This window comes from Mus pahari, chromosome 1 (assembly GCF_900095145.1).
Source record: "Mus pahari chromosome 1, PAHARI_EIJ_v1.1, whole genome shotgun sequence".
NCBI lineage: Eukaryota > Metazoa > Chordata > Mammalia > Rodentia > Muridae > Mus > Mus pahari.
This window is the reverse complement of record NC_034590.1, coordinates 52849279-52859598: the sequence shown is the minus strand read 5'-3', so window position 1 is coordinate 52859598 and position 10320 is coordinate 52849279. Positions and strand designations below refer to the sequence as shown.

Here is a 10320-nt window from a genome sequence, read left to right as displayed (position 1 = left end):
TGCCGTGGGCTGAAGCCCCTCTCCTTCTGTCCCAGGCGTCTGTCACCACAATGGAAAGCTGACAGCCAGCGTGTGCTACTTGGGATTCGGAGCCCCTTTAAATCCAAGGCTGCGTCTGCCCAGTCGGACCAGGCTCCAGCCTTGCCGTACGTGCCCAGCGCCTCTTCCCTGTGCTCCCTGTCCTGATCTAGTGACAGTTGGGGACATCACCTCCTTCTCTGGGTTTAGCAGGTGTGGAGCTACACACCTCTGTGCTGTCACTCAGCAACGCCTGGCTTTCATTTATTCTTTAGTTACGGCCGGTCCTCTAGGAGAGTCTGCCACACACAGGCAGGCTTGCACTTGTTTCCCACACTCTAGAGCAGCAGCTCTCAACCTGTGGGTTGCTGCACCCTTGGGACCTTTTCACGGGTCACGTATCCTGCATAACATATTTACATTATGATTCATAACATTAGCAGAATTAAGTTATAAAGTAGCAACAAAAGCAGTTTTGTGGCTGGAGGTCACCACAGCACGAGGAAGTGTATTCAAGGGCCGCAGCGTTAGGAAGACTGAAGACCACTGGTCTAGAATATTTGGTGTGGTTCTTTTCCTTTAAAGACCATCTCGTCTACCTTATAATTCTTATAGCTTCTTTTAGCTCTCAAAAATATTAGGTGTGAAGCCTCGCTCTCACCGCTCTGCTCTGGCGCTCGCTCGCTTGCCCTCACCGCTCTGGCTGGTTCTCCTGCGGTGGACCCGCCTCCTTCACAGCACTGGAGAGGGTAAGATGTCTCTTCCTCGAAGTTATCTTAGGTCAGGCATCTTCATGCAGGACAAAAGAGCCCGTGCTCTTCTCTACGGTGGAGTCTGGGGTCAAACTGAAGAGCCATGTACTATTTTGGCTCCACAGGACCTTACAAAGTTGTTTAGCTGCCAGTTTGTTCTACAAAAGAGATGTCTATCCCAAATTTAGAAAGAGTACTTATTAGACAATACAAAGAAATGGCAACAAATGACTTCTTAAAAACAAATAGTTTAATTTCATCCAGAAAAAATACAAGTTTAAAATGAAACATTTCAACATGTCATTGAATATCATCTTTATAGTATTATGCTTATTCAAAATGTGAGGAGATAGAACCTTTATATGTCTAGACTCAAATACCCCATGTTAGCTGTAAAATATCAGCTGCTAGGTACCCAGGTTTGCTTTGCTTTTTATAGGGCATAGTTTATAGAAATGGTATAAAATGAGGCAGGCTTTTAGAAATTCAATTATAAAATTTTAGGAAAAAAAATGGTCAAATCAGATTTTTCTCTGAGAAGGCACCTATAAAACTCCTGACAGCTGCTGCTCAGAGCCGGTCTGCAGACGTGGCTTCTCTGTTACACACTAGAGTGAGACCCACTACATAAAGCCTTTCCCACTAACATCAAAGAGGAGAATTTAATATATTCCATAGTGTGGAAAAGATGCATCATTTTAAAATTCTAAATCTGCATTTATGAAAATAAGTCTGTAACCAAATCACACACACATAAGTCATGAACTTGGTCAAGGCATCTGAAATTGGCTTTGGCTTTGAAGTACTTTTAAATTCATAGAAAACATCAAACGTCTAATAAAATAAATAAAACATGTAATAATTGGGATAATCAACCTTAAATGTCTGTCTCATTTGCTAGTGAACTTAAGAGAGAAGTCCCCTACAGCAGTGTCCCCAGATGCTGCTCTGCAGGCTCAGGGAAATAGGACACATGGTCACTGCTAGGAGAGCCAGGTCACCTCTGCAGGGCTCCCAGGGCTGTGGTAACATAGTCGATACAAACCACAGCTCTTGGGGCCTCACAAAAGAGCCTTGCAGCAAGCTATGGTGTCAGATGTGGCCACAGAAGGTGGGCATCCCGTGGGCTTTCAAAGGCTCTGCAGATGAGGGGACAGCTCTGGCCAACAGTGAAAGGGCTAAGAAACTGCAGAGACCAGGAAGGACAGCCACAGGCCGGGTGTGTACCTCACACTACTCTGGAGGCGGGCGGAGGCTGCGAAGCTTCCTCTCATCCAGTCCTTTCCAGTACCTGAAGTTGTCATCTAGGTGCTGCATGAGGTTAGGCAGGTCAACGAAGGCTGGTGAGAGAGACAGGGACGCAGTGTCTTCCCAGCCCTTCTTTATGAAAGGTTCAAGCTTCCTCATGCTCTTTCTGGGAATGGAACCTGGGCTTTCTACCACAGAGCGCTGCCCTGGCCCAGCATTTTACGAGGGACAGAAGGGAGTCAACAGTGATGCCCAAGTCTGGGAGGACTGTGGAGTACAGGGAAACCTCTTCTCAGCCCACCCCTCCTCCCCTGGAGGAGCACAGCCCTCAAGGCACAGGAGCTGGGGACATCCTTAGGACCCTCTTCTGGGCACCAACCCTCCGGGATGGCTACTTTCTCTCCATTCCATCCTGAAAATCTGAGCCCCACATGCTGCTTCCTAACCAGGAAGACGTGCTAGGCTCCTTACCATCCCAGGCATCAAACATGTCTGTGATGAAGTAATCGATGAAGGAGATCTGAGACTTGGGAATGCTGCAGGTGTTTCTGTCAAACACGGGCATCACCACAGGCAAGTCCAGCTGTTTCTCTTCATCAGTCTGTGAAGTAGAACACCCGTGGTCTCAGACATGAGTCCTGGCCCCACCCGAGTACCTGAGACAACCCCACAGGATGGCTTGAGAGCCAGTGTAGCACCAGCCAGGCAAACCAGATCTGCCAGACAGCAAGCCGGTCCCAGAGTGAGAACCCCTGAGGACATCCCAAACATTTTCACAGCTGGAAGCGTCCTTGCTAATGTTCCTCAGGTCCTGTCACTCACTACCCACCATCCTCCTAGCCACAAATGCCCAGTGTGCCCACACTGGTGCCATATGTGAGCAGAAACATTCCTCAGTTAAGGCTGTGCTGTCTTGTTGGACTCACTATAAACAGACCTAGTAAGGACACTGCACTGGTCCTAAAGCCTCCCAGTGGAGAGACGGCAGGAGAAATGCCTCACCTGTAAATCTAACAAAAGTTTGTAAAATCAACAGACTTTCTCAAACTCTTCAAAATTAATAAAATAAAATCGCAGAGAGAACATTTCTCATTCATCTTAGAAAGCCAATATACCCTAACAGAAAGACCCTGAAAACAAACTCTACAGACCAATACCCATGTGGAGATTGATAAAGAAAATTCCAGTCAAGATACTGGTACAAATTGAGCATGTGGGAGGAGTTGGGCATGGCTGGGTTTCCTGAGTACAGGCTTGCTTCACTACAGGAAATGCACTGCGGTACAGAATGCAGAGGTGGGAGGTGGTGGGGCTAAGGCCTCAGTACTTGGGTGGGTTGGGGGGGGACTCTGAGTTCACGGCTTTGGCTACTTAGTGAGTTCTAGGACAGCCTGAGCTACCAAGTAAGGCAGGTCTTAGGATTCACAGCTCGGATGGCTGAGCAATTGCTTAGCACACAAGGCCCTGGATTCAATCCCCAGAACCGGATAAATAGAGCATGGTGGTCAGGAGGGTCAGCCTTGGGTAATGGAGGTCAATACCAGGCTGGGGTGGTAGCACATGTATAATTTAATTACGTGGAAAGCAGGAAGCTTTAATGCCAGCCTACAATGTTAATAATGACACTCTATCACAAAAAGGAAAAAAACAGTTCTATATAATCCGAAAGGGTAAATTGTATGTCATGACATAAGAGTTTGTTCATCTGGTCACCAAAGTGGCAGCTGCGCTTTTTCTCCAGCTTTTGATATCTGTTCCACGCCTGTCACCAACAGTTCATGTTGTCAGGTGTTCTAGTGTGTGTGTCTGTGTTGTTTTAATGCAGGATTTCATTTCTAGCTCAGATTATAATGGAACTCAGTTTGCAACTGACATGACCTTGAACTCCTAATCCTCCTGCCTCAGCTTCAGAGTGCTGGGATTCCATGTGCACGGGGCCACAGCTGGCCTCAGTAGTTTCATTCTAAACCTTTCTTCTGGTACGTGCTACGATTCCTTTTTTTTTTTTTTTTTTTTTTGGTTTTTCGAGACAGGGTTTCTCTTTGTAGCCCAGGCTGGCCTGGAACTCAGAAATCCGCCTGCCTCTGCCTCCCAACTGCTGGGATTAAAGGTGTGTGCCACCACGCCTGGCTACAATTACATTTTTTTTAAATTTCCCTGATGATATAAGGTACTTCTTCATGTAATTATTTGCAACTCATACTATGTTTTATGAAATGGCTACTGAAATATTTACTTATTTCTAACTGGGTGGCTTGTGTCACTACTAGGACAGTCCTTTGTCAGAAATGACTTGTATTTTCTCACGATCTGTCTTGAATACTCATTTTTTAGCATAGTTTTTTTAAGCTCTGATAGTTAGAGTTTCCATTGCTGTGAAGAGACCAAGGCAACTCTTATAAGTGGTATTTCATTGGGGCTGGCTTACAGTGTCAGAGGTTGAGCTTATTATCATCACACAGGAAGCGTGGCAGCATGAAGTGGGGAGGCATGGTGCTGGAGAAGGAGCTGAGAATTCTATGTCCTGATCCACAGGCTTCCAGGCAGCTAGGAGTGGGGTCTCAAAGCCCACCCACACAGGGATGCACTTCCTCCAACAAGGCCACACCCACTCCAACAAGGCCACACCTCCTAATAGTTGCCACTCCCTGGGCCAAGCCTATTTAAACCACAATGTATATTTTCTTTTTTCCATAGCTGTTGCTTTCTGAACCTAAAGGTCTGTCCATTTCAGAACCATTGGGGAAATTCTGCTGTAGTTTCTCTGCAAGTGCCATGGTTTAGCTTTTCTAGTCAGGCTACTTATCCTACTGTGAACTGACAGGGGCTGCGTATGGATGGGTGCTCTCTTTCCAACACCAACTGGAAAATCTTGGGAGAGCTCCTTCTAATACATGACCAAGGGATATCTAACTATTCATGTGCTCTTTCAGTTTGTAGCAATTTTTTATGAGGTCTGGCCATCTATTAGTAAATTTATTCTAAGCAATTTTTGCTTTTTATTGCTACCTTAGGTTTTAAAATAATAGCACTGTTTAAATTTTATTTCCTGGTTGTTAATATATAAAATCCAACGTGACCTTTATATGTTAAGCTTATTGTCCTATATGCTCTTACAAATAAAATGTAATTATTAGTGGAATGTTATGTACCTTGCTAATTTTTACACACACACACCAAAATACAAAAGCAAAACCCCAAAACAAAAAGCCACCAACTTATCTGTAAATTGTAAGATGTACTATTTTCTGTTTTTTTATATATGTTGTCCATCCCTTGTGTAGTACAGTGACTACAAAGGCCTACATAGTGTTGAACAGAGTGATAACAGAGGGCCTCCAGCTTTGTTTCCATTATTTGGGCAATAGCATGTGGTTAGATGCACCTTAAATCATGTTTTTAATCCCAGCACCAGGAGCCAAAGGCCAGCCTGACCTCCACAGCAAGTTCCAGACAGCCAGGGCTGCACAGAGAGGTGTCTGCTAAGATGCATGGTGAGCTGACATGCCTCTTCTGGAACTGAAGCAATAATCCTAAGCTTTGCTCTAGTACCCAAGGGATATGGCAGATTATGAGAATAAGTGGCTTTTCTAGTATCCCACCCACCTTGTACTTGGGAACAAAGCTACTTGGGGACAAAGCTACACAATGTCCTCTAGCCAGTGTCTGACTGTTTCCCAGCAGCTATGTCCTTGAGGAGCAGACTGCAATGCCTGTGGTGTTGCCTGCCGGGCACTGAGAAGGGCTAAGGAGTGAGCTGCCTCCTTCCTTTCTCATATAATTTGTAAGGCTGGCATTATTTCTGCCATTGACACTCAAATCACCTGTCTTCAACACGTTCTCAGTTGCTGACTGTGGATGACTTTTGGCTCTGCTAATGTTAAATGCAAACACATTATGGTTATGGGCCCTTTTCTCCTTAGGAAATACCCTCCTGTTTCCAGCAGTATCTTGTGTCTTGATGGCTTTTTCTGAATTGGTATGGCTGTTCTACTTGTTTATAACTTGAATGCTATACCTGTATGGGTCCACCATCCATTTGTTCTTCATATTTAAAATATCTTTTCTAGTAGGGTTTCTCTGTGTAGCCTTGGCTGTCCTGAAACTCGCTTTGTAGACCAGGCTGGCCTCAAATTCATAGAGATGTGCCTGCCTCTGCCTCCTGCGTGCTGGGACTAAAGGTGTGCGCCCCCACCTGGCTGCCAGTTTCTATCTTATTACTTATAGACAATACTTTAAGTAATAGTGCAGTGTGAGAGCCTTTGCTCAAAATAACTCTGTTTTAATACAGAGAAATTTAGAGAATTTAGGGTCTTATACACTACCCAGGTATCAACCTTTCGGGGCACTTCTTTTGCATCTTGAAAAGTCAAGTTTACATCTGGGTCCCTTCCTTTCCAGCATCTCTTACACTGCAGACTTCCTGGGGATGAACTCACTACTTCCCCTTGTCTGAGAATGACTTTATTTTATTTTATTTTATTTTTTGGTTTTTCGAGACACGGTTTCTCTGTATAGCCCTGGCTGTCCTGGAACTCACTCTGTAGACCAGGCTGGCCTCAAACTCAGAAATCTGCCTGCCTCTGCCTCCCCAGTGCTGGGATTAAAGGCGTGAGCCACCACGCCTGGCTGAATGACTTTATCTTGCCCTGATCCTTGAAGGGTGTTTCACTACAAAGAGAATTCTAGATTGACAGTTTTATTCTAACAGCAGCTTAAACATGATGTCTCAGTATCTTCTGACCTTCAAAGTTTCTGACAGGAAATTAGGAAACGTAATAAATGCCCCCCCGGAGGCAGAGTCTCACTCTGTAGCCTGGCCGGCCTAGAACCCTCTGATGCAGACAGGCAGACTGGCGTGAGCTCAGAGACTTGCCTGCCGCTGCCTTGCAGACCGACACTTCAGGCAAAGGCCTACCACTGTTACACCCCGGCCCTCACTGTCCCCCACTGCGCTTTAGTCTCTGTGTGTGTCCACTCCCACATTTACAAATACTTCAGCAGTTTATTTTCCTGCTGTCTCAGGAAGTTGTGAGGGACAGTGCTTTAAGGAGAAACCTGCCAACCTAGGGTTCCAAACAGAGCAAAGATGTCCTGCGAGAGTGAGGACAAAAGAACGTAACACATGGGCTGGTGAGATGGCTCAGTGGGTAAGAGCACCCGACAGCTCTTACGAAGGTCCGGAGTTCAAATCCCAGCAACCACATGGTGGCTCATAACCATCTGTAACAAGATCTGACTCCCTCTTCTGGAGTGTCTGAAGATAGCTACAGTGTACTTACATATAATAAATAAATCTTTAAAAAAAAAAAAAAAGAATGTAACACATAATAAAAACAATTTGGGGGCTGGAGAGATGGCTCGGTGGTTAAGAGCACTGACTGCTCTTCCAGAGGTCCCGAGTTCAATTCCTAGAAACTATATTGTGGCTCATAACCATCCGTAATGGGATCTGATACCCTCTTCCAGTATGTCTGATGACAGCTACAGTGTACTCATATAAATAAAATAAATACATAAATCTTTAAAAAAAGAAAAATAATTTGATAATGACAATTTATTGCTTTGCTATCAATAAATGTACAAAATAATAAATCTTCTTCAAAGACAGAATTCCTTTTAGAGTTTTCTTTCCTAGTTTTAAGTTGGTAGCTTCATGGTGTTCACGAGTCCGTGTGTGTGTGTGTGTGTGTGTGTGTGTGTGTGTGTGTGTGTGTGTGTGTGTACATAGGGTGCAGCATCTTACCTGAGAAAAATACTCCTCTGAAATGCGTGCAGCCCACTCAATGCAGTGCTCTAGCGGCCGGCAGGGGTTGGACACGTCAGCACACTTGATCATCATTCTTTTGATGAGAGCCCGGCTCTCTGGGGTCTTGAGCAGAGCTTTTATGTCTTCCAGGCTTCTGCCAGTTTCCTGAACCATGAGTGAAGTCAAGCAATCAGAACAGGCTGTGGTGCCCAGCTACCTTCCCAGGGGCTCTGAGCACAGGAAGGCTAGCCAGGATCTATGAAGCTGAAGACATCATCAGCAGAGCACTGTGGATGCTCTGAGCACAGAGGGCTTCCTCTCTAAAGGAGGGAGGAAGCACGGCCCGGAGAGTTTAGCAGGACTAGGCCTGGCGAATCCGCCTTCTCTTCCTTGCCATTCCTTCCTCTTCCTCTCCCAGGCGCCCTTGCCTTTCCGTCCTTTTCTATCCCTTCCTATTGGTAAGAACTTAAGGTTGGGTTTTGCTTTGTTTAGGATATTTACTGAAAAACAAAATGAGTTGGAAAAATAGACTGCTTTCTTCTCACAACAACAGTGGTCTGTGGTCTGCCAGTCCTGTAGCCTAATAATCCTCACCAGGCTTCGCACCAGCTGGTTTCAGGATCATCCTTCAGTGAACCCAGACAATGTTAAGTGACAGTCCCTCACACTGCCTCAATACCTATGACATACTAAGGGCACAAAGTCCTTTGTTTTTAGCTATACTTACAGAAAAACATCTGTGGGATGTGGGGGAAGTATCATTACCATTACATTTTTAAACAAGGGCAGGATTCAGAGTGAGGTGACACATCCAGTACCACCCAGGGGAACCAGAGTCAAATGGAAGCTGTGCTGTCCGAGTGCTCAGCTCTTCCTGTTCTACACTGACCTGTGCCTGGGACCTAGTGTCCTATGGACAAGGAAACAGTGCAGAGGATGCCAGACACCTGCTCACTCACGGCAGGCATCTCCTGCTGGCAAGACACCAAGGTCACCTTTGCTAGGCAGTTGTGGACTCCATACTCTAAATCCAGAAATGAGCAGTGACAATACTGTCACTTTAGTGACTCCAACAGAAGCTCCTTCCCAGCCCAACCCCTCTGCAAGGACAGCTGCTGGCACCATGGGCACGCCCACTAGAAAGTGGCTGTTAGGAACCCCCAAAGAGCCAGTGTGGTGGTGTGCACCTTCAGCCCAGCAGCTGGGAGGCAGAGACAGGCAGATCTCCATGAGTATGGGGACAGCCTGGTCTACTTATTGAATTCCTGGCTAGCCAGGGCTACATAGTTAGGGAGGGAGGGAGGGAGACACACACAGAGAGAGAGAGAGAGAGACAGAAACACAGAGAGACAGAGAGAGAAGAAAAAAGAAAAAGAGCCCTCTTGAGCTCCAACTGACCCTAAACTTCCCCGAGGGAGGGGGCATTCTGACACAGGCACAAGAATGGCCAATGTGAAAGCCCTTGCTTACATGTCTGTTTGCATCTTTTATTTTTTTTTCCTGCCAGAGTTTTGCACATTAGTGATTTTAATTTTAAACCATTGAAAAACAAATTCAACCAGGCCTGCTGCTTGCAAGGAAGCAAGATTAGGTGCTCTAATCCAGCACCCGAGAATCTGAGTTCTTAGCCAGCCTTACAGTTCTTAGAGTGGGGCCTGCCTCAAGATAGGTAGATGATAGACAAATGATAGATTAGATACATGGTTGATAGATTAGATAGATAAGCAAGCAAACAAACAAACAAGTCAAATGAAAGAAAGGAAGAAAAATGGAAAACCCAGTTCAGCACGCCCACAAGAGCCCTGCTATCTGAGGCCCGCACAGCACTGTGGAGTGTGGAGCCTCAGAGTCAGCTCCTCTCACCTCCCTCTCCTGTGCTGCCAAAGGCTTGTTGATGCTGTTGATAAATTTGTTGACATGTTCAAAGTGCTTCGTCATTTCTGTGGCTAGGACCATGTCAATAATACTCTGGCGTAGTGTCCGGTAGTCATTCCTGTTTCAGACAACAGAGAGGCTGCTGCAGGTTACTGATTCAGACCAGGAGGCTCCCACAGACAGCCTGTTTCTCAGGGTGCATGTCTGCTGTAGCTGTCAATCTAGTATCACTGGAAGCTACACTTCCTGCACCACCAGTCAGCTAACAGGATACTATAGCTTCGTATCACAGTGATAGCTCTGCAGTACAATTCACACAGTTCTCAGGGTTAGACAGGTTATAACTGGGATGGACAAAAAGACCTTCCCTGTCTTTCTCCCTCCCTCACTAAAGACACACTGTATAGTCCAAGATGACTTCAAACTCACAACCTTCTTGTATGAGCCTTCTACGGACTGTACCCAGCAGGACTGCTCTTTATACCCACATCTCCATAGCCCTAACAATGCGCCCTGCCCTGTATGGAGGTCCTCTGAAATCTAGAGGAGCATGAGGGCAGGTCATCTTGTAACCCTTGTTTATATCTTGATATTCTGAAGTCTTGAGAAGATGAACTATATAATTTAAAATTAAAAAGTATAAAAGGGTGCTGGAGAGATGACTCAGTGGTTAAGAGC

The 10320-nt window shown here is 45.7% G+C and overlaps 1 protein-coding gene across 1 annotated transcript in view; it reads right to left on the bottom strand.

The window, feature by feature from the left end:
* Nucleotides 1–1005: 1005 nt before the first annotated feature.
* Nucleotides 1006–10320, bottom strand: part of Pde8a (phosphodiesterase 8A) — a 115573-nt gene continuing 106258 nt past the window's right edge. The window contains exons 19-22 of the mRNA XM_029535592.1: nt 9631–9760; nt 7765–7932; nt 2490–2619; nt 1006–2110 (exon numbers count right to left, since the gene is read on the bottom strand). Of these exons, the coding sequence (XP_029391452.1) occupies nt 2004–2110; nt 2490–2619; nt 7765–7932; nt 9631–9760 (535 nt within the window). The 3' untranslated portion in view covers nt 1006–2003. The remainder of the gene's footprint in view (nt 2111–2489; nt 2620–7764; nt 7933–9630; nt 9761–10320) is intronic.